Raw genomic sequence first — 24,544 nt, 5'->3', positions numbered from 1 at the left:
GAAGCAACTATTTTTAATTTTTTGAAAGATATACGAATTCAGACTGAATGTTGAAAATGACTCATTTTCAATCAAAAGTGTTACCTCCAATGTTAAGATTTTGATACACATAGATCAACATTTCAAAAAGCTAAAATCAGCATTGACGCGGCCGAAGGGGCGCATGACCACACGTTCGCTGATGGTTATTGGTTCAATTCCCAGCCGCGTCTCTATGGAAGCGTTTCGTCAATCCGAGACAGTCGTCGATTAAACTGACTTTTCTCTGAGCACACGCTTCAACGAACCTGTATGATTGAATGACAACCACAGCGATATCAAAAGGATTCCAAACGAACAAATGAGGAATAACAGCAACCACATCACGTGCTCTTCGTTCTAGAAGAGAGCTTGGGATGGATGGAAGGATGGAATTTCAGGGATATTTTGAGCGGCTACAGGGAACTTCAGAGGGCTTGAAGTGACTTCAAGAAGTTTAAGGTCGCCGCCCTCTGAATCCTCCTTAAACATCTCTGGGGCACCCTCAACCCCTCTGACGTGATTCTGAAACCCCTTGGAATCCCCTTGAAACTTCTTATAGCCTACCTGAGACTCCTCAATACGTACATGAAACCCATCTCTGTATTCTACTTGAAAGGCCTCTTTAACTCCCTAAAACGTTCCTGAGGTCCTTCGAAACTCCCTGTAGCCCCCCTAAGAACAAACAACATGTAGCTCAATGAAATTCCCTGAAATCCTCTCAAACGCTCCTGGAATCCTCTCATATCCTCCTGAGTACTCTTAAGACCCCCTCAAACCCCTTAAATCTTTCTGAGACTCCCAAAAATGCCCCTACAGCCCCCTGAAATCACTCTGAAACCCATTTGAACTGAGACCCTCAAAAACGCTCCTGAGACCCCTTTGAATTCAAGGATACCATTTAGAAACCCTAAAACCATTGATTTGATTTATGTCATGGAGAGTGTATAATTTAAGAAAGTGAATAAATTAAAACAATCCTTAAAAAGAGAGCATGTCATGCAAAAAATAAGGGAATTAGAGAACTTTTTATGTATTCGTACATTACATCGTAGTTTTGCTCCTGGAGATTTAATATGGGCCAGAGAGGATTTCAGGAGTTTCAGGGTAGCCCTCAAAGATAATATTCCAGGGGATTCGCCTAGAAACCTCTGACAAGCTGGAAAACTCCCATCTTCTTCTTCTTCTTCTTCTTCTTCTTCTTCTTCTTCTTCTTCTTCTTCTTCTTCTTCTTCTTCTTCTTCTTCTTCTTAAGGGGTCGACGTTCGCATTAGAACTTGGCCTGCCTCTCTTCAACTTTCTTAGAGCACTCCCAAAGTTATTAATTGAAGGGCTTCCTTTGCCTGCCATTGCAGGAATTTGTACATTGTGAAACAAAGTACAATGATACACTATGCCCAGGGAGTCGAGAAAATGTTCCCGACCGGAACTGGAATCGAACCCGCCCGCTCCGGATTGGCGATCCATAGCCTTAACCACATGATAAAACCTCATGAACCCCTCGAACGCCTCTGCAATCCGTTGACATCCATTAAGACCGTCTGAAACGTCTCTGGAACCTCTGAAACACCCTGAAACACCTGAAACTATTCCAAAAAACCTCTGAAACCCCTACAATACTTGAAACTTTCTGAATAAGCCTGAAACGCCCCGGATACCCCTGAGCGATTCCACGAACAAGTGGGAAATTTTTCCAGTTTTTAGTTTTTGTATTTTTTGATTTGCATGAAACCTTGCATACAAGTTTTTGGGGAAGTCAGTGTCATTTTAACTCAAAATTTTCCAATCTTTCCGAAAAAAATACTTTTGAAACTGGAGAAACACGGAGTACATCCAAAAAGGGCTAAAACATATTAAGTTATCAAAAAAATCAATATTAAATTAGTAATATCTTCTAAACGGTGCATCTTAGAACAATGTTACCGAAGTACTTTTTTCTTGAAAATTTGATGTACTTTCATAAAATTAGGGCGACAAACTTTTTTGACTTTTCTTAATAGCTTTTTTTGAAAACCGTAATTTTTTAAAACATTTTAACCTATTTTTCTCCAAAATAACCCACTGTGCACTAGATAGCATTTTCAGTCAGCTATAACATAAGGATAATTAAAAAAATATTGACATGTCACTTTTGAGGGAAAATCTATATTTTAGTTCAAATCACAAAAACCAAACTTATTTTTTACCGTGCATATTTTCTCCATATAGCACCAACAATTGTCTAAAACTTCGCCGAAGACACCAATCCGATCGGACAAACCGTTTTAGAGAAACAATTTTTTTAAGATATCATGTGCATTTTTCATAGGCCCTTCTCATAAGTAACGCTAGATTCAAAATGGCGAACCAAGTATGCAAAACAGCGTTTTTCTCCCCCAAAGACTTGTATGCAAGGTTTCATCCAAATAAACATATATGAAAATTACTCGTTGCTGAAATGATATGGAACCGCTCCCCTTGAAACCTCCTGAAACGCCCCTGAGACCCCCTGAACTCTCCAGAGACCCTCTACGATTTCCTGCTTTGACTGAGGATCAAGTATGGGCCAACGAGGTTTTCCAGAGTTTCATGGGAGCCTGAAAAGAGCGCATTCCAGCTCCATGGGGTTCACCTTAACCCTTTGGAGACGGCACTTTTGCCTTTCTGGATGCAACCTTGCTGATCTAGAACACATTTGTAAAGGTCGAGTTTCACGGCTGGGCTAATGTGACCCATTGGTCTCCAAATGGGTTAAACTCTCTGAAAAGGTCTAAAACTCTCATAAAATCACTCCTAAACCTCCTGAAGCCCCCAGAAAATCGCTGATACCCGTTGAAATCCGATGTGACCAAGGATGTGACCACTTTTCCCAAGTAACACACTTGTCACAGTAGAGTCACGGCGGCTCATATTTTTGTTGCGCAGAAGTCACTGTGACTTACTTCTAGTAAGTAAGTGTTTTTTTTTTGTTAGAAGTAAGTCACAACGACCTCTGCGCAACAAAAACCTGAGCCGCCGTGACTCTACCGTGGCAAGTGTGTTACTTGGGTAGTATGTTGTGGCCGCATCTGAATCCTCTAAAATCCCCTGAAACACCCTGAAACTACCATCAAAACACCCCGGAATCCCCAAAAATGCCCATAAAACCTCATGAAACCTCCTAAAACGCCCCTGTGACCCCTTCAAACACCCCTCAAATATCTCTGAAATATACTGAAATCCCCTAAATCGTCAGTAAGCCTTTCCGAGGTCACCTGAAATGTCCCTGAAACCCGGTGATTTTCCGTAAAACATTGTAAATCGCTTTCAAATGCCCACAAAGCCCATGAAATCCAAGAGTACCCATTAGACCCCGTGAGAATCTCTGCAAAGCCATTGAAATCATCTGAAACGTCTCGAAACTCCTATGAAATCCCCGTTGAGACCTCCTAAAACTCTACGGCCAGTTCCTTGAATGTCTCAAAAACCACCTGCAACTCTCTGATACACACACAAACGTAATGAAATCCCTGAGAATCTCTGGAAGGAACTCTGTGGCACTTCTATTACTTTTTATATCTTCTGGATATCTCGATGAGTTGTCCGTATTCATCCATATACAAAACATGAAAACTCGAAATAATCATCAAAGATTATGTTCCTTTTTGGACCACCCTAATGAAACCTAATTTCCACAGCAGCACTTTGGTTGTGACAGCTTGAAACTATTTATTTCAATATTATTTGGAAATATATAAACATCGAACATTAATTTCTTTTTTAGCTTATCTCTAGTTACAATGACTTACATTTAATGGTTTTTCGTATAATTCCCCTTTAGGACAATGGTTTTCTGGCGCTGGTTTCGAACAGGAAATATATAAATAATTCAAATTCAATCTACTTCATTTGGCTTACCTTGAGTTTCAGGAACGTTACAAAATCTACTGCCTTCTCTCACCTTAAAAGCTATCAGTTCAATAAAAAGCCTCAAACTCTGAGCTGCAATTAATCTCCAGCTTGGCTCGAAATCTAATTTTCCTTGTCACTACAAAACCATTTTGTTCGTACCTTCCGTAATTTAGTTTCTTTCTGTTTACCTTTTACTTTTTCTATCCCCCAACATACCTGCTGACAGCTATGCTCAGCGCACAGTTCATCCATCCACTGCACAGTGGGAAAAATCGACCCAAAAAACGGATCTTTTAACGCCGCTGGTTTCGGTACGTGAAGTTGACCATTTCTGACGTAAAAAAGTACGAGAAATCGATTGGTGCTAAATTCATTCACCGCACGGCATGGGAAGTGGTCCATTTTGCCCCATTTTGCCCTTTTTTTCCATACAAAAAGAGAATTAAAATGTACTTTCTAACAATTCGCACGACTGAAGATCATTGAAAATAGCTGCAGGTGTAATTAGCGGTTAATAGAAATCATAAACATATATGAAAGATCCTTTTTAATGCTTATATTGCCCCATGTGCCCCAACAACTGCTGGAAATTGTGAATTTTACATGATTATGTATGGATTTTTAATGTTACTGATTTAATTTTCTTTTTTTGCATAAACAAGAAGCGCTAGATCTGTAATCACCAGAATCATTTTCAGTAGTTGTCCAATTTGCCCCATTTTGCCCTATTATCATAGAAAAATGAGAATCAAAATGCATTTATTAGAAACAGATACTATAATGGAACGTTGAAATTATTTTTAGTTGCAATATGAAGCTAACAGCTATCATACGCATAAATTAAAGATATTTTCCCTATTTTGCCCTACATGCCCCTAAAACTGCTGAATGATAACATTTTTTTCTATTTTTTTGTAATGTCACTGGTTACAATCCATGAAATCCTAGACCATTTTTTATACATACAAATACGGTTTATCCATACGGTTTAGAATCATTCACGGGAGGGTACAAATAGCTGTCCATTTTACCCCAATTTGCCATGATTTGTTGTCACCTCATGAATGAATTGATTTCTCCCATTTACTTATGTCCAAACTGATGGACTTTTGCTACTGAAACCAATGTGATTGAAGGATAGTTAAAACATATGACTTTGGTGGGGAATACAGGGTATAATAAGCACTAACCCTAATCTTAATAAGTGGTCAATATGCCTAAATATGCACAGGACTGATTAAATGGGGCATCTTAAATATAATTTGCATATAATTTGCTTTGAGACGCCCCATTTAATCAGTTTAGCGCATAGTTGACATATTTTATAAAATGCTTTTTATGCCCTTAGTTCCCTATCAAAAGCTGAAATCATAGCAAAATTCATATATATATATATGTCTTTTTGATAAGATTGGTTTCAGTACCAGTGCTAATAAGGGAAATTAATTTATTCATTACTTGACAAAAAATCAGGGCAAATTGATTTATTCACTACATGACAAAATCAGGACAAATTGGGGTAAAATGGACAGCTATATATATACCATTCCGAGAATGGTTGTACTATTAATCGATAAATCGCATTTGTTTTAAATGATCCAGGGCTTCATGTTTTGCATCCAGCGACATTACATAATCATACAAAATATGTTATTATTCAGCAGTTTTAGGGGCATGTAGGGTAAAATAGGGAAAATATGTTTCATTTATACGCATGATAACTGTAAACTTCCAATTGCACCTAAAACTAATTTCAACGTTCCATAGCAGTATTTGTTTTTCATAAAAAAATTATAAATCTCATTTTTTAATAGGGCAAAACGCGGCAAATTGGACAACTCCCGAAGATTATTCTGGTGATATACGATCTACCGCTTTTTATTTATGCCAAACAAATCAACTTTAAGTCAGTAACATTAAAAATCCATTCATAATTAGGAAAAATTGTGAATATGTGACAGTTGTTGGGGCATATAGGGCAAAATAAGCATTTAAAAGGATCTTTAATGTATTCTTATGATTCCTATAAGGTACACCGGGGCAAGTTGAAACGGGTGGGGCAAGATGAAACAGCTGGTTAACATGATGTTATCCAATGATGATAAACAGCTTGAATGCCATAACACATAGTTTTTTATTCAAACAATCTTTTGGCGAAAGAAAAGTTTCTAAAATGTATTGAAAACTATTTCAAAACTTCGCGTTTCATTTTGCCCCACCTATTTCAACTTACCCCGGTGTACCTTAAACTTCTAATTACACCTGCAGCTATTTTCAATGATCTACAGTCGTGTTAGTTGTTTGAAAGTACATTTTGTTTCTCTTTTTGTATGAAAAAAGGGCAAAATGGGCCACTTCCCGTGCCGTGCGGTGAATGAAATTAGCACCAATCGATTTCTCGTATTTTTTACGTCAGAAATGGTCAACTTCACGTACCGAAACCAGCGGCGATTTTTCCCACTGTGCACTGGTGTTGTCGCGTCCGGTGTGGACCGAATGTTGCGCCTGGTTGCGCTGTCGAAGGGTGGTACGAAGCTGAGACGAGACTCGCGAAGACGGTCTTCTTTTTCTCCACTTTGTTATTTTTTTCTTTTTCCTATCTGGGTTGACATTATGTTTTGGGCTGGTGGTTCAAACACTTACGTGACCGCATCACCTCACATGCAGTGTGACTGAATCCCATTCACGCACAAAATCATGTTGAGGTGAAATTTTGCATCGCCAACAATCGCCAAGCAAAGTAATCATTCGAATATTTTGTTTTCAATTTATTTTTGACAGTACAGGAGAAGAAAATGCTGCTCGGAGTGAATTTTGGCTTCAGAATTTATCTCGGATAGCAATACTTTCCTCGTTTTAGGTAACGTAATCAAACGGGCTACAACTGACAGCTCAGTTGGGCTGCACTTGACGTTGCTTTTTTTCCTCTTCGCGAGTCTCGTCTCAGGTACGAAGCTGTGCTAACAGATTATTTCCAAATGTTTTTATCGCTCTTTCTTGCAATATACTTGAAAAACTGCAAAAAAAATTGGACGATCTAATTGAAGTCATACCTTGTCTTCAGGAAACCGTAGATAGACAACAATTAGAGTGACTTGCGTTCGGAAAACAACGGTTTGCACCATAAATCAACATTACATCAAAAAGGAAAAGGTAAGCTGCTCGACATGATTTCAGAGTACCGGAAATGGCATGGATGAATGTTGGTCACAGAGTTTCAGATAATCACATGCATGAACTATGTAGAACCCTGTGCACTACATTAGCTCATATTCTACCATGTTCCAACAAGAAGGTCCCTCACAACTATTCCTAGGAAAACTAGATGATCTAAGCGAAGTCATGCCTTGACTTTAGAGAAGCGTTATATATCATAATTAGAGTCATTTGCAGGTTGAAAAAAAATGGTAAGCTTCATGGACAAGATTCCTGAATACTTCGGATGTTCTGGTTGAAGTCAGGCCTAAAGTTCAATGAGCAGCTAATGAACTGCCATCACATGTTTTAACTTGTGTGGGACCTTTGTGCACTACGTAAATCCATATCCCCTAAGAATATGAAATGACGACCTAAGCTAAGTCTTACCTTGGCTTCAGAAAACGATTCATGTGATTTTGTATGAATACTTTAACGGATTAATTTATTCTTTTATGCTAGTTTTTTATTTCTTTTTTTTTCTTTTTTTTTCTTTTTATTCTTTCGCCTAAGTGTTTCGCAAAAAAATGCTAAGAAGAATCCTTTTTTTTTCGAAAGTTTCTCCAAATTCTTCCAAGGAACCATCGCAAAACTTTTCCAATCATTCAATCAGATATTCCCAGAAGAGTTCTCCTGAAATTCCCCCAAGAATTTCACCTGAAATTCCACCAACGACTCCTCCAGAAGTTCTTATGATGATTCCTCCAAGAATTCTTCCAAGTGTTCTTCCAGAATATTATCTATAATTATTTGAGGAAATCCCTCCAGTAATTTCTACTAAACCTCTCATGAAGATTCCATTGAGCACTCCTCAACAAATAGTGCTGATGGTTTTTCCAAAAAATTCTCCTAAGAGAAATTTAAGAAGCATTCCTTGGAATATCTAGGAAGCATATCAAGGCAAATTTGAAGAGAACAATAGATACGCAGATACGTGGAGGAAACTGATGATAAAGATATTTAGAAAGTAGGGGAATATTTGAAAAAAAAAAGAGTTCTAAAGAATTTTCCAGGCGCATATGTGCACTAATTTTGTAGAAATGACGCAAAAAATTAATGAAAAATTTAAAAAAGTTTTTAGGAAGTTTTTCAAGATATTTTTGAAGCAATGGCTAAACAAAGAATCCCAGAAAAAAATCGTAAAAAAATGCTATGGAAAAGTTTGAAGATTTGTTAAATCTTTTGGTTTTGAGGAGATTTTGGAGGATTTTATAAACAATACTAATTTACGGGCAAGTTACTGACTGAAAAAAGAAAAAAACGAAAAGGTAGAGCTATTCAGAACAAATTTTGTGCATGAGAGAATGTAATAATGACGGTAACTATGGCAACGGTAGCCAGAGGGCGTTTATAAGGGGAGAGCAAAGGGAGGTTATTGGGGCGTTTCAGGGAATCGCAAGGGTAATTCAAGGGTGGTTCCAGGGGGTTACATGAGAAATTAGGAGGTTCCAGGGGGCCATAGGGGTGCTTCAAAGGGTTCAGGGTATTCCATGGGAGTTTCAGAGGGTCTTAGGAGCATTTCAGGAACGTTTTCGGGGGATTCAGGGAAGAGGTTTCTGAAGAGTTTCCGGGGTCTTAGAGGTGCTTCAGGAGGCCTCAGAGCGTTTCATGGGGTCTCGGGAGCATTTCAGGGGGCCTCAGAGATATTTCAGGGAGTCTCATAGACGTTTCAGAGATTTTAGAGGGGTTTCAGGGGGTACCAGGGGATCTCAGAGACGTCTCAAGGAGGCTCCCGGGGGTTTCAGGCGGTACCTGTAGGTTTTAAAAGCGTTTAAGGTGTTCCCAGAGGATAGCTGGAGGCTCCAGAGAGTCTCTGAGGCGTTTCAGAGGTACTCAGGAGCACTTTAAGATGTCTCAGGGGCGTTCCAGGGGTCTCAGGGGCATTACAAGGGTTATACCGGGGGTTTCAGCAAGCAGCAGCATGTATCAGGGGGCTACAAGGGGTTCCAGGGACCTTTAAGGTAGGGTCCTGGGGGCTCAGAGGTGCTTCACACGATCCCAGGGGATTTCAGGAGGCAACGGGCGGTCTCAGGGGCGTTTGAGGGGGTCTCAAAGAGTTTCAGGGGGTTCCATGGGGTCCTAAGAGTGCTTCAAGAGGTCTCAAGGTGATTTATGGAATCTCGGGGGCATTTCAGGGGGTCTCAGAGGCGTTTCAGGGAGTCTCACTGGCATTTCCAAGATTTCGAAGGGATTTCAGGAGGTGGAGGTCTCATAAATATTTCAGTGGGTTCTCTGGGGCTACCAGAAGATTTTAAACGCGCTTCAAGGGGGTTCCAGGAGGTTTCAGGGGGAACCGGGAGGCTTAAGAGCGCTTAAGGCAAACTCAGAGGGTAGAATGGGGCTCAGGGGCGCTTCAAAGGCGTTTCGAGGAAACTCAGTGGCGCTTTAACAGATCTCAGCAGCGTTCCAGTGGTCTCAGGGTCGTTTTAGGGAGTCTCGGATGCATTTCAGGAGTCCAAAGGGTTTCGGATGGGTTCCAAGGGGTTCTAGAAGCGCCTTGTGGAGTCTCAGGGGCGTTTCAGGGCCCAAGAGGGTGTCAGGTATCTGGGGGTTTCCAGAGCTTTTCAGGTGGGCATATACTTGAAAAAACCTAAGATTAGAAGACGCAGAACGTTAATTAATTGGCAAATTAAAGGGAGCCACTGGAGTTCTTTGGGGCGCCTCCGAATATCTCAGGGTCATGGTCAGTCTCAGGGGGGTTCTAGGGATTTCAAGGGGTTCTAGGAGTTTCAAGGGGGTTCCAGGGAGGTTTCAGGGGCATTTTAGTGGGTCTTATGAGCATTTCAGAGTCTCACAAGGAACTCCCAAAGGTTCCAAAAGTACATGGAGGTTTCAGGAATGTTTCAGAGTATTTCAGGAAGCACCTGGAGGTGGCGTTTCAGAGGGTCTCAGAGAATTTCACGGGATCATACGGGATTTCAGGAGTCCCAGAGAGTTTTGAGAGGGCCTTTGGGCGCTTAATACTATTGACGCTACTGAAATCTCCGCAACCCCTTGGAAATATGTGGAGGAACGTTTCATAATCAGCCGCTGTTTGAGACCTCTTTGGTGAACAGACTCTTGGGGCGTACCTCCTGGATCGAGATTTTTTAATTATTTTTTTGGGAGCAAAACAATAAAAATAGAAAAGATTAGAAAGGCAATAGTGCCTGAGTTGCACGACCAACTAAGCACTCAACTCGTAGCTGTGGAGAACCTGTGGAAGTATGGGAAAAGAACTTGTGAGGACTAACATTTTGTTGAGTCACCATTTTGCATTGTAAAAGCTAAATTATATTGCGAACATATATTATCTTATCATTGATATGTTTGGATTGCAAAAACCAGTTCATTATTACAAGGTAAACCGTTTTACTCAACTTCTTCGCTTTATTTCGCCTTCATATCAAGAAATGACCAATGAAAAACGCATAAAAAGTGTTCTTAATTTGTTGATATGAGACAATGTCCTCTGTAAACCACACCAAAAAGGACACGTCCTTCCCACAAAAGAGCACGTGCTCATCAGTATGCAAATTGGTAAAGTTTACGACACTCATCGCTTGAAACTCAAGATGAGCGATATTTCGTCGGAACATTTCCAATTCATCAAACCGGTAATGAATATTCCAAATCATAATCAGAGAAATTCCCAACCCATCATCGTCGTCCTGTCAGCCGACCAACGAAGTGACGCGACGGTCGTTGATAGTACACGAAGCCAAATCACAAAACTTCCAACGATTTCCACTCCCGCTGCTAGCTAGCAACAACCACATCGCATACATCATCGCTCATAGGCACTTATGGTGGCAATAAAGCATTTCCCTTTCCAGTTCTGTTCCACGCCGCCGCTCGCTCGGCTGCTTTGGAGCACGTCTGGCTTCTATTGCCCACCACCAACACGACGAGGACGACTATCTTCCTCCATCAATTCATCATTCCGGACGATTTGCTACGGTTCCATCAAAAAGTACAATTTTTCATAGCGTTGTGTTGGATGGTTGGCTGTCTGTCGCCGAAAGCTTTCCTAACTGCCAGCAAAGCGAGCGGATGGACAACAAAATAGCAACAACCGGATGAACATTGCCCCCGCACCCCGGGTAAAAGTGGATAGCAAATCACGGACAAAATGATGATGAATTTTGCTATTGAACTGTCTGTAATACATTGAAAGTGACAGTCTGTTTCGTCTTCTACGAATTGTTCCTATTCTTTTACTCTTCTGCTTCGTCATCTTTTTCTTTGCAGTTTTACTTCTTATTTGTTTTATTTTTCTTCTTCTTCATTATTCTCCTTTCTTCCTGTTAATATCTTAGTATGACATCGTCCAGTACTCGTGAAGGTCATTGGAGACCCACAATGGTAGTCGAAGATCCGTGAATCGAGGCATTTGTGGTACTTGCGACGGTTACATAAAACTCTGAAAGGTTGCCGAAGATCTGTGTAGAACCGCAAAAACTTACTTGGATCCGTAAATTAATCCGTTTGTTGATAACCCCTGAAGGAGCTTCTGAAGGAATCCCTGAAAAACCTTTTGTAAGAGTCCTTGAAGGATCTGCTACGAAAATCCCAAAAAAAACCTGAAGGAATTCATGAAGGTACTGTTAAAGGAAATTCAGGAGGAATCACTGAAAAAAAATCCTAGATAAATCAAAAAAAGAATTAAGGAAGGGTTCGCGAATCGAACTACCCATGAAAAGCCCTGGAGGAATCTCTGAAGCACCTCCAAAAAGAATCCCTGCAGAAAAAAAAATCAGAAGAAACTGTAGGAGGAACTCCTGAAAGTATTCCTGATGGAATTCCACGAGGAATGCCTTGAGAAATCACTACAGAAATTCTATGGGGAATTCATGGAGAAATCCGTACAAGATCTCCTGCGGAATTCCCATTATTTCCTAGAGGGATTCCTGAAGGAGTTCCTGTAGGGATCTCTAAAGGAGTTCCTGAAGGTCTCCTAAAGGCATCTCTAAACGAGTTCCTGAAGGGATTCCTGAAGGAGTTCCTGAGAGGCTCCCTCAATGAGTACCTGAAGGAATCCTTGATAGAGTTATATTAAGGTGTTTCTTGAGGAACCCCTGAAGGAGTCCCTGGAGGTATACCTGAAGGAGTTCATTGAGCCATCTTTGAAGAAGTTTCTCAAGGAATCTCTGAATAGGTTCCTGCAGAAATTTCTCGAGAAATAGCAGTAAAAAAACTTTAAAAATCCATCAGGAGACCCTCCAAAAATTCTAGGAGAAATCACTCTAGCAATTTAAAGTCCCAATCTCAATTAAATAAAAAATCTCAAAGAATTTAAGGAAAATCCTAAAAGATTTCATAAAGAAATTCCTGAATGTACCCCTAAAAAATCCTGGAGGACTATCTGATTTTTTTTGTGAAGTTTCCTGCATAAATCTCTGAAGGAATTCCAGGAAAAATAGCTGTAAAAGTCCCTGGAAAAATCCATGAAGGAAACCCTCAAGCAATCTCTGAAGTAGTTTGTGGAATAATCCTTGAATAAGTTTTTGATAAAAATCGCTCAAGGAATTCCAGGACATATTACTCCAAAAACTCCAGCAGGAATCCCCCAAAAAATCCAAGAGAAATTTCCGAAGGAATTCTTGAAGAAATTCCTGAAATAATCTCCAAAGGGACTGCCTCTGGAAGTCAATAAAGGAATTCTTCCAGCAATCTCTAAAGAAGTTTCTAGAGAAATCCTTGAAGAAGTTCCTGAAGAAATCTCTCTAGGAATTCCAGGAAAAATTACTCAAAATACTCCAGCAAGAACCCCTCAAAGAATTCGAGGATAAATCTCCGAAAGAATTTCTGGAGAAATTCCTGGAAAAATCCCTATCAGAAATGAAGAAGGAATCCCTGAAGAACCCCTAGTGAATTTTTAGAGGAATTCCTGAGAGAACTCGTACCCTGAAGAAATTTCTAAACGAATCCCTCAAAAATTCCACGAGTTTTTCCGAAAGAATTTCCTTGGAATAAACTTTGACTATGCTCCTGGATGTATTCCTACTGAAATTTAAGAGAAACCACTGACGAAACTTCTAGAGTAATGCCTGAAGGAACTCCTCCTGAATAATTCCCTGTATAAATTCCAGGAGGAATCGTTGAAGAACTTCTTGGGGGAATTTCTTAATGAACTCAAACATAAACAACTGACGGAGCTTCTAAAAAAATCCCTGATGGAACATATGAATGAACGCCTGAAGTAATCCGTGAAAAATTCCCCGAGCAGTCCCTAAACAATTTTCCGGAAGAATCCTTGAAAACTCTTGATGAATTCTTAATGAATTCAACAAAAAATCTAGAAGAGTTTGAAGAAACTCCTATGTTAATCTGAAAAAAAAATCCTAGAGGAATCTCTGAAAGAACTTCCAGATAAATCATTGGATGACCTATAGTAGAAAATCTTGATGGATCGAAGAATCCCTCAATAAATTCCTGGAGAAGGAAATCTTGGAGAGATACGGTGTTTAAAATTCACTCGATTACAAGTTATCACATAATTACTGAACAACAACAACCAGGTCACCAACATCTTGACCGCATGTTGATTTGACACTGTACTCCTCCAGGACAATGCTCATCTTCACTTTAGCATCGTTGTGTTCCCCGTTACTGATAACGATGTTTACCAACAGTTTTTTTTTTTTGTTTTGCTAAGTAAACAAATTTTGGCACGCTCAAAATTAGCGGACACCGTTATCTCCCCATAGTGATACCATAATTCGACGCCAACATTTCAAAAGGAAGTAACTGCTTTTGCAACTAATGCCCTCTTACCAGCACAAATAGAAAACTAAAATCCTCCTCTTTCGTTTAATGGATGTGAATTGCGTGAGATTAATGTTAATAATTCACAGCTCTGTGAGAAAGCATTGGTTTACAAAAGCAGTAACGCCCTTTGAAATGTTGGTGCCACTACTGATAACCTTATTTATTGTTGCTTGTTGTTGCGTTTTTTTTCAGTTTCAGCTTGAGGGGCAGTGCTTCATATCCGCCAGTTGCTGATAACCTTATTTTTGCTGTTTTGTTTTGATTCTGCGATCCGTTTCATCCCGTTCCATAAGCGGAATGACGTTTGATTCAAAAGGTTTGAACCATTTTTAGTAAACGATGGGTAGATTTGCGGGGGGGCAAATTAAAAAGTTTCCAGATTGGATGCAGTCAAACCAACGAACGGGGGAAGACGGTATTCTGATATTATTCTAATCTGATGATGATTAACCTGGGCTTGTTAGGGGAATTTCTGTAAATAAAAAGAAAATAGGGTTAAGTACGGTTCCTTTGAATTCCACTAAGAATTTGCATCCTTTGACAGATACGTATTTCGACCTCAACTGCAAGGTCGTCTTCAGTGTCTTGTCAGTCGAGTCAAGTACAAGACACTGAAGACGACCTTACAGTTGAGGTCGAAAATTTCGAAAAAGTGTTAAAAAACTCATTTCGTCATATCTAAATTCAATCACCTACAGCTCATTTTAGAAGCTGAACCTGAGAATATGGTATATGAAAAACTTGTGCAGCTAGATCAGTTCTGCAAGAAAGTCACGGAAAAATTGATATTTTTCCAATATTTAAGGTAAATGTCACGGACTACCTTCGGAAAATGCCAATGATATTCACGGTGAATATCATTTGGCATTTTTCGAAGTTAGTCCGTGACATTTACCTTAAATATTCGAAAAATTGCTATTTTTCCGTGACTTTCTTACAGAATTGGCCTAGCCACTTAAGTTTTTCATATACCATATTCTCAGGTTCAGCTTCTAAAATGAGCTGTAGGTGGTTGAATTTAGATATGATGAAATGAATTTTTCAGCACTGGTCGAAATACGTATCTGTCAAAGGATGCAAATTCTTAGTGGAATTCAAAGGAACCGTACTTAACCCGATTTTCTTTTTATTTATTCTAATCTGTTTGTCTACGTGTAATGAAGATGACATTCTTTACATAGCCTTAGCCGGTTTTCGTGGGCCAAGATGTGAAAGAGCCGAACCGTTGTTCCACCAAACAACATGATCACAACGTTCAAACTGTTCGGACCGGCTCAGTATGTGGTAAAATTACGGAGCAATACGCGGGGTTATTGCCTTGTTTTTTTTTTTTAAACTTCATCTGATTAATCTGCAAAAATATTTTTGAGTCCCAGTGCATCCACACGCAAGGACATTGGTAGGACAAATGGAAACAATTGGTTGACTATTTAGTTAACAGATTTTTTAGGCATTGTGATCTGCAGTTATCTTTGACGACTCTACCCCATATAGATGGCATAATGCCATTCGGCACAATGTCGTTTGGCATAATGCCATTTGGCATAACAAGGATTGTGCACTTTCTTACCAAGAAGGCTGTTCTCTGTAATATACCAAACGGCATTATGCCAAATGGCATTATGCCCAGCCTTGTGCATTATCACCATCATAACACAAAAAAGCCGCAACATCAACATTGCCCTTCTTCCTCCATCAACGCTAAAGCCGACCGTCTCTATGTTGCTATCGAACACATTCGAGACGAACGCATTGATACGGTGGCTGCCGCCGCCACGCTCTTTCTCTGCAAATCTCTTGAGTAGCCGAACGCTTCTTAACCGTCGTTCCGACGCAGAGCTATGTCACTCACTGCTGGGTGACTCTCGTCTGAAAATGCCAGGATGAGGGTCAATTTGTTAAGTAGTATTGCATGGCGCAGCAAACACAAACATAGCACGCCCTATAAATAGAATGCAAAGCGTAGAACATAAACTCGCTTCGGTGTTTCATCGTGTGGTTCGAAAACAAGAGACGATCGCTGCTGTTGGATGTGGTTGACTCTGAATTGAACGAGGGTTGGCTTGAGTGGCTTTTGCGTGAATCGATTATATTTTGATGGACTGCGTTTGTCGTATGAAGTGATGGTTAGAGCGAGTGTCATTCGACATTGACCATCCTGAAACTGCACAACCCTGATTATGCCAAATGGGGTAGAGCCGAACAGTCAACGTTTGTAACGATATTCCTGTCCCGTAAACCCTATTCCATATAATTTTAAACTGCCAACATTAAAAAAAGCGCTACCTATCTGTAATGGCGAAAACTGTAGCACTCACGAGTTCTGAGATTAGATACGGCTCCGCTCTACGAAACTCTCTCTTTACTCTTTCAGGATGAGGAGAAAAATTCCTCCCAGCCTCCTACATCGCGTTGGAGTATGGGAGATAGCTAATTCTGCCTAGAAGGAGATTAAACGATTGTCCACCAAATCAGATTACGCGATCGATAAGATCGAAAAGCGATCTCTTCCCCACTTGAGTTTCGACTAAAAAATCCAACAGGTCGTTGCTAGAGTGGAAAAAAGCCAACAGAAGTGCTATAGAAATAGCTAGAGGTCCTAAAGTTAGTGACTAGGGTTTTTTTTAAGAATAGTGCTAGGGAAGATAATCACGCAAGAAAAAGTGCCTTAGTGCGAAGCCCAGAAAAACTAGGAGTTTCCTCCGGTATTTCCCACTATGAAGGCAAAGCGTGGGATAATAATTACTCAAACACGTGGATTTGGGAATCAGCGTTTGATGCGAATTAATTAATTCTAGAGTGTCCTTATCATCGACCGCTGCTGGCTGGACTGGCTCATATGTGAGCGAGTCCAAATATCTGATCTTTAACGTCAACCAGGTAAAACCCGTGTAATGTGGGTTTTTTTTTGGTTCTACAACCAACACAAGTAGGCGAACCACTGTATCCACGTGGGTGGAGAAAAAACGTGCAACAAACCGTTTGATCTGGAACACCACCCCCCGATCTCGCTCTGAAAGAGATCCCCTCCGACGGCCAGCCCGTCGAAATCTGCCGTCCTTCGACTTACGAGCTGAGAACCTTGACCGCCCATCGTCACCTGCCCTGTGAGAACCATACCGAACCACATTTGTGTGTTAACAAATGAGAACCACGCGGTGTCTGGGCGCCGATCCCGTTTGATACCGAGCATCGTATCGTGCCTGTAACGCTAGAAGTCGACGCCATTCAGCTTCGGATCCATTAGCGTGACCTTCACGAGCCGAGTTTCGGCGGACTACTTGCGGGGATCTAGAAGTCGAACATCGTGCTCCCGCGTCATGTTACAAATGGATATCGTTCGGCTTCGGACACCGTACACGGTAAGAAATCTGCACTGTGATATGAATTGATTGGCATTTGAATTCGCACTACTGTTTAATCAGTTTGTTACCAATTAAATATCATTCGAGAAAGAACATCCAGGGCCTCTTCAATATTAATGAAAGTTCACTTCAATTCGTTGTTGACAATGTTTTGATTTCAAAACAAGAATTTAGAAAAAAGTGTTCACCGCACCCAGATTTGATACCAAGACCTTCAGATTCACTATCATCTGTGTTACCACCATACTCTGCTTAACACCTGTTAGAGAGACATGAATCGAAGCGAAACACTTTCTACAACCTGTCATCTATTTTTATTTTCATGCTTGAAACAGTAATTACCAAATCAACAACTTTTCACTTTCGATCGTTCTGCTTTGTACAGTAGTGCAAATCGAAGTGATTTTCAGTTGATTTCTTCGGTGGGTTTGTTTTGTTTCTCAAATCAAAACTAACAGCATTGCGATTTCAAAGGAAAAGTATTTCTGATCATGTGGATTGGTATTTTGAATAGTTAAGGGTGTTTTCCCTTACATCGAGCGTGCAGAATTTTTACCGTGTAGCTTGACCTTCGCCGAACCAAGTGGCAACCTGGAATACAAAGCGACCACCGAACACCAGCACCACCGTCTAGTGATATCACCCCTCCTCGCACCGCCCTTGCGGGCCCCAAGTGTCAGATAGCTTTAAGTAACGCAGTTGAATCTAGGCACAAAAAGAAGTTTGCTCGTCCCGGGACTTAGGTAGATAGGAGTATGCCTGAATTGAATAAGATGCCTTGTTAGTCTCAATCCAAAATTCGAGTTTACGTTCTGAAGGCAAAAGTTTTCTTTTCTCAAGTGGTCCGGGAATTCGTCCTAGTTTATATGAATATTTTTTCTAAAACTTGGATAAGGTTCGGTCTCCAAAAATAGTGGTTTTAATGTAATTGGTTTCCGAGTTCTCCCGGAGGTATTTAAAAGCTGATTGTTTCTAACGCGTTTGAGCCAAGAATGTAACCAAGAGTCTCTGGCCGGATTCAACCGTGCGTCTGCAACCTTCCCTTACGGAAGTGGCACTTAAGTTGCAGCCGTTAAGAAACCTTTCGGATCGTTACACGTTGACTGTACTTCTGCAGTCCATATCAGTTATCAATCCACATCAAGTATAGTTCTGAATAGTGTCCTGTTCAACACTACATTATCTCGTCAAAGATCTTGTTCCCTGCTACATGGTAGCATGCGACAGAGTCTTTTACCTGATTACCATGTGTTCGTTTATATCATTACACGAAAAAGAGAAGTTGTGCGCCATCTGTACGTCAGCCACAGTACTAACAAACGATGCCCACCTTCATCGACAGCGGTAAAGGCCCAAAAGAAGAATCTAGAAGTTCAGCATGGCGTAGAACCTTCTTCCGAGTCCTTTTGTTACTTACATTTTTTTATCTGTATTAACGAGATTTTTAGCCCTAGGCTAGTTCATCTCGGGACCCACGCTTTACTTCCCTTTCGAAGGAAGAACCCACATTTTGTGAGTCTGTCGGGAGTGGGATTCGATCCCAGGTCCTCGGCGTGATAGTCAAGTGTTCTAACCATTACACCAGGTCCGCTCCATGTTACTTACATTCGATTCGTCATAATTTTACAGTTTTTTTTTTTTCAAACTGTGTACTGGGGAATCATCCAACGGCCAATTCTCTTACACTTTTCCAGTAAAGACCAATCAAGCAACAGTACGCTTGAACAAAAAAAAACAGCTATCGGAATTACTACACTTTACTTTAAAATCGGTTGCCCTGGTTAGAACCCTTGTCAAAACCATAGTGACTGATGAAAGGGCCCTAAGCATCGATTCCATTCCGGTCTGATCGAAGCTCATCCGAGACAGTCCGAATCACGAACTCACGGCACGGCATGGACAAGAACTTGGTAATGATTGGAATAGAGTCGATTTCTTGGGGTCTGCCAGGTCTTAGCACCAGCCCAGTATATAGTGAAAGCTGTGCATCCCTTCCTAGTTTTTGGGCAACTCCAGTTCGTCACAGGTTTCAATGAATGTATGCGAATGATTGAGACTGGAGAAATTTGGGGAATCCAAAACCCGAGCTTAGGAAACGCGAGTTCAACAAATAATCTCATTCAAACCGATCAATACATGATGCAGGGCCTTGGCGAGTTCTTTCCAGGGATATCGCCATTTGGGGCACTGACGGAGTTATTACTAAACACGGTTGCTGCCAAGGGGCCTGCAAATCTAAACTTTACATAAACTTTACAGATAGTACCGTAAACCGGGGTCAAATTGATCAGCGGGGTGAAATTGATCATTCGGGTACTACATTGTAATTCTATACTAGGAACTCTTAAGCGTCGTAATGATCTTAAACTTTTTACGTCATCTGGATCGTAGATGTCTAGAGATAAATGTAGACTTTTATTGATTTAGATAAAAAGTTAGTTTAGCCTTATTGTTTTAGGAATTTGCAATGTATTTCTCATTTAGCTGAACTCATCGCTACTAAGCAATCGATTGCTAATAGGACTTCCCGTAAATTCTCTGTTTTAACATTTTTGTGGAGCATTGGTTGGAAAGTTATGTAGCTAATCAGAACATTAAATAGTTAAAAAAAAAAGTTCATTTTATGATGAAAAAATCATTTATTGTGATATTTTTTTGGTTTTTATTTTTGTGTATTTTAACTAGTTGCTAATTCTACACTCTTATTGTGATAGAAATCACTTACTTCAAATGAAATTGCCTACGGGAGAATTACGAAATTTAATTTTGCATTTAAAGTATTAATTTCACTAGTTGTAAGATTTCAAACGCGTTATTCGGTTTAAGAAGAGCAAAATTAAACTGAGAAGGATGTTTTCCTTTCCAACCGATGCTTAATTGTATACTGTTCAATTTCGCCCCAAAGTGGTATTTCCAAATTTTTGATTTTTGGAGATTTTTAACTGAAAGTTTAAATTTGTGGAACAAAATTCTGTCACATGGTTCCATAGAGATCCACTGGGTACTGGTTTTACAGAAATTCTTTTGGCAATATTTGAATTGTCACTGATGTTATTCGCAAAAGTTGTTCCAAAGTGATCAATTTGACCCCGGATTATGGTACAGCATTAGTAAAAAGAGGCAGCTTTTCCAAATCGAGAGCATTTGTTTGCAAACTTTCAAGATTGTTGCTCTTGAAAACGTGAGTAGGGGACCAAGTCAGTTTAGACACTTGGTTATTCGCAGACCAAAAGCAATTCATCGTAAAAAAGCATTAATTTATTGTAAATCAACATCAAGACATTATTGATTTGTCTTATTATATCCGTCATCTTGAGCTATGCGCTTGAGTCCTTACGTAAAGTTTTGCACAGTACCTTTGATCGCTTGCCAAGAAGTTTTTATCACCTTTTTGTCAAAATCAATACTTTTTCTGATGAAAGATGCCTATCATGACATTTTTTTTTTTTCATTTTTGCTCACTTATACCATCAGATTTTTTTTCAAAAAAAATCTTTTAAAAACTTTTCCGGAAGTACCTTCAGCAGTTTTTCCAGGTTTGCTTCAGGACATCCTCCGAAAATCTCTTCACAAATTTATTTAGGGGTTTATTCACGAGCTCCTTCATTACCTTTGTCTGCAGTTTCTGCTCAGATTTCCGAAGAAATCATTTCAAGGATTTCTTGAGAATTTTTTCCTAGTTTATTTCAGAAATTCCACAAGAGTGTCCTTTAGAAATCTCCTCATGGATTTTTTTTCAGGAACTCCTCCAAAAATTTTTCCCTGAATTCTTCAAAAAAAATCTTATAAAATTCTTCAAGGAATTCCTCTAGAGGTGTGTCAAGGTGTTCCTTCAGGTATTCCCCAGGGGTTCCAGCAGAACCTCCTGCAAAGATTACATCAGACTTTCATAAAATGTATCTGGGAATTTCTTCAGAGCCATCTCAAGGAGTTCCTCCAGGTATTCCCTAGAGATTCCTGCAGAAACTTCTCTAAAGTTTGCCTGAGAAATTGCTTCGGAGAAATTTTGTTCAGCAATCTCTTCGGGAAATATTCAAAAAAAAAAACAAATTTGGAATCCATATTGCAGAAGTATCTTCAGGAATAACTAGGATATTCCTTCAGGGAACCCTTGGAAAATGTATCTAGTATTAGTAATTTCATGAAGTACTTTTGTAAAATCCATGAAAGAATATCTGAAAAAATTCCCTGAGAAATACTTGGAAAAATCTCTTATCAAAATTCATGAATTTTCTAAAAGAGTAACCGGAGGAAATCGTTATAGTCTTTTTAAGGAAATCCTGGAAAAATGTGTAGAGAAACACTTAAGCATCTGTAAAACCCTTTGAAGTCGAAATTTTACCAAGCATTATTTTAGCGTTTTTTACATTTTCATGTACATTTGACGCCCAACATCATATAAAGGTTAGAATATGATGCAGAATATTTTTTCTGGATATCCTAGGTCGTGCAAACTGTTCGTGAGATTAGATCCTAAGGGACCATTCATAAACCACGTAGACTTTTTGGGGGGGAGGGGGAGGGTCTGGCCAAAGTATACGCTCCATACAAATTTCAAAATTTTTGTATGGACGAAAGTCTACGAGGGGGGGGGGGGGGTGGGTCTGAGATGGCCAAAATTTGGTCTACGTGGTTTATGAACAGCCCCTAAAGTCTACGGGTGTAACGGTAACTTCTTACATTAAAAGCTACAATTTGTAATCTATGACGTCCAGTAAGTCTTTTGAAAATTACAGTAGTTGTTTTATCAACTAAGCTTCATAACAGTAAGAAAGCTCATAATATCCCAAAAATATATAACAACGCTTATTGTTACTCTTACACTCTTAGGTAAGTACAGTGGATTATGTAACACTATTCAACGTAGTGGCAAAAGCAATTATCACAAGTGTAGACCTGAAGCTATGGTCTCCGGAGTAGTGTTGTTGATCTGGATTATCTCAAAACTATCTTGAAATGGCTCAGTATAGCAGATATGGCTGTTGTTACGAGTGTAGACCTGAAGTCCTGAAATCCAAGGTAGTTTGGCTGACCTGGAATATCCCTATAGTGTATTTAAATTACATTTGAGATTTCAAGAGCGACGCGGATCACAGCAGGTTATGCAATACTATTAGTAATGGCGAAAACACGTAAATTGTTTCTTGTATATTAGAAGGTCTTCATTATAGAACAGTTTGGAACACCTAAACACCCCAACACCTTTTGATATTCTTGACGAAGGCTAATTGAATACATTTAAACGTAATCCACATCCAAGTTCAGCTTTTAGAACAATGTCAATTATTTCGGTTTTACAAATTTCATGGTGTTCAGGATGTTGTAGATTGTCAATAAAGTCTCAAAAACAAATATTCCCATTTTCATTAACTTTGACGAAAATAGTATTCTGTTTTATGGAATGGGTGAAATTATACAGCCGTTTCTATGTTGGGGTCATGTATGACCCCTCTGGCTTCAAAGCTTCACGAAACCGCAAATCCTAATACGTCTTGGTATGCTGCCCACAATTCGTTGAGTAACTCCCCGATCGATGTCTCAACCAACACATCTGAGAATTCTTAGCTAAATCCTTGATAACCGTCCATAAAAAAATATAAGTTGTTAACTAAAACAAAAACAAGTTAGTGATAATGTCAAAAGTTAACAAAACAATAACTAATTCCTCATGTACTACACTTCGACCGCTCTCTAGTATTAATAATGTAATTAGAGCCATTTATCATTTCCACCAACAGGCAAATCTGATGACCCACATGATAAAATTTGATCTTCTTTTATGATTCTTCCCTATCGGGAATATAAAGGGACAAGTACACGAAACACTATCACTCATGTGTTGCAAAACAGTTGTTCAGATCTCGTGTTCCTCTATGTTTACGGTTGACACAAGCATAGTCGGGTACTTTGTATCACTACACGAGAAAATATCGCTGGAATCATGTTTTGCATTGTCCGTGCTTTGCTCACACAGCTTCTTTCCATTCGCCAAAAAAAGAACCCCAGAGTGTACGTGACTGTGTTAGTAGCGCCCCTCTGGCAGACACAAACGGGACGAGATGAGACGAGACAAGGATATCAAACTACAGAACAGAGTCCAACTCCGTGTGCGGTGAATCATTCTCGTTTTGTGTGACGTTTCCGTTTCTCGAGACTTACCGATTCGGATGATGTCCGGAAGGGCTTCAGCCACCAGCAGAATCCATGCGGCAAATGCCACAAACGATGTCAAATGCTTCATGATGAATCGAAGTTTTGTTGCTTAGGAGGACATTCACACTTCTAGGGAGAGACACACTATTCACTACTCTCCGCTTCCGGACTAGTTGAAGCTACGACACTGATTTTCAATACGGCAATCATCCAGCTATTGATGAACACTTTGTTACCCGTATTAATTCACTTTAACTACGCTACACTTAACGACGGACCACAACATCAGTTATCACAAGCAAAAAGCATCTTCCATCCCAGCTTTTCCCAGCATCCAGCGATAGATGCCACAGCTACCTTCCGTCAAATTTCACTTCCGGCCAAAGCATCCACGACGACGGTGACGGCTACGCGAACGACCGAGCGAAACACCCGCGACGAAGACGACACCGACCTACCGAGCTGCCGGATTATCCCCGCAAGGCAGAATTCCGATTATTCCTGGCTCTTCCTGCAGGCCAACAAACGTCAGAACGTGAAAAATTCACCCACTTTTTGACACTTTTCCTTCCCCCCCTTGCCGTCGTTTTGCACCACTTTTTCTGCGCCCAGCATCCGTGTCACAAGGGCCCTCGGGCACTGGGGCACCAACACTAGACACGACACACAACGCACTCCACCACACCACGGTTAGAACACGGACGCGAACCCCGAAACCCCAATCCCTATTTTGAAGAAATCCTCCTTAAAACCCGGAAAAATGGCGCTTGGAATCCGACACAAGCCAGGAAAAGTTACACACGGGGAAAACTGCCCAGAAAACCGAACACCAAAAGGCGGAAGGCCAACAACAGCCCAACGACCAACAGCAGCCGTCAGCGAAAGCGCAGAAGAATCTCTCACCGCGAGCGTCCGTCTCGAACTGAACGGGAGGATGCTGCGAGTGGTCCTTGTTGGTGAAAGATTCCTCAACGGAGAGTCTGCTGAAGCCACCAATACCATTGCAGCAGACCACCCGCGGATGGACAGGAAATGCTCTCTGTTTACGTTCTGTTCCTGGGGGAAGCGCTGGGGCTCGCAGCTTCCAGCTGGGGGTTGGGGCATTGGAGCTAGAGGTGCATGGTTGAATCGCATGCGCGGAGAGAGTCCTGGCCATGTGGCTGTCAGATGCCTCTGTGAGGATAGGACAACAT

General features: G+C 40.4%; 1 protein-coding gene across 4 annotated transcripts in view; it reads right to left on the bottom strand.

Annotated features, from left to right (window-relative positions):
* Window positions 1-24,281, bottom strand: part of LOC115260031 (glutamate receptor ionotropic, kainate 2-like) — an 882,928-nt gene extending 858,647 nt beyond the window's left edge. For all 4 annotated transcript variants that reach the window (XM_062845093.1, XM_062845094.1, XM_062845095.1 and 1 more), the window contains exon 1: window positions 23,358-24,281. In XM_062845093.1, coding sequence (XP_062701077.1) covers window positions 23,358-23,439 — 82 coding nt within the window. In that variant the 5' untranslated portion in view covers window positions 23,440-24,281. The remainder of the gene's footprint in view (window positions 1-23,357) is intronic.
* Window positions 24,282-24,544: the final 263 nt, after the last annotated feature.

The sequence above is a fragment of the Aedes albopictus genome, chromosome 1 (genome assembly GCF_035046485.1).
Source record: "Aedes albopictus strain Foshan chromosome 1, AalbF5, whole genome shotgun sequence".
Lineage (NCBI taxonomy): Eukaryota > Metazoa > Arthropoda > Insecta > Diptera > Culicidae > Aedes > Aedes albopictus.
This window is presented reverse-complemented; position numbering and strand designations above follow the sequence as displayed.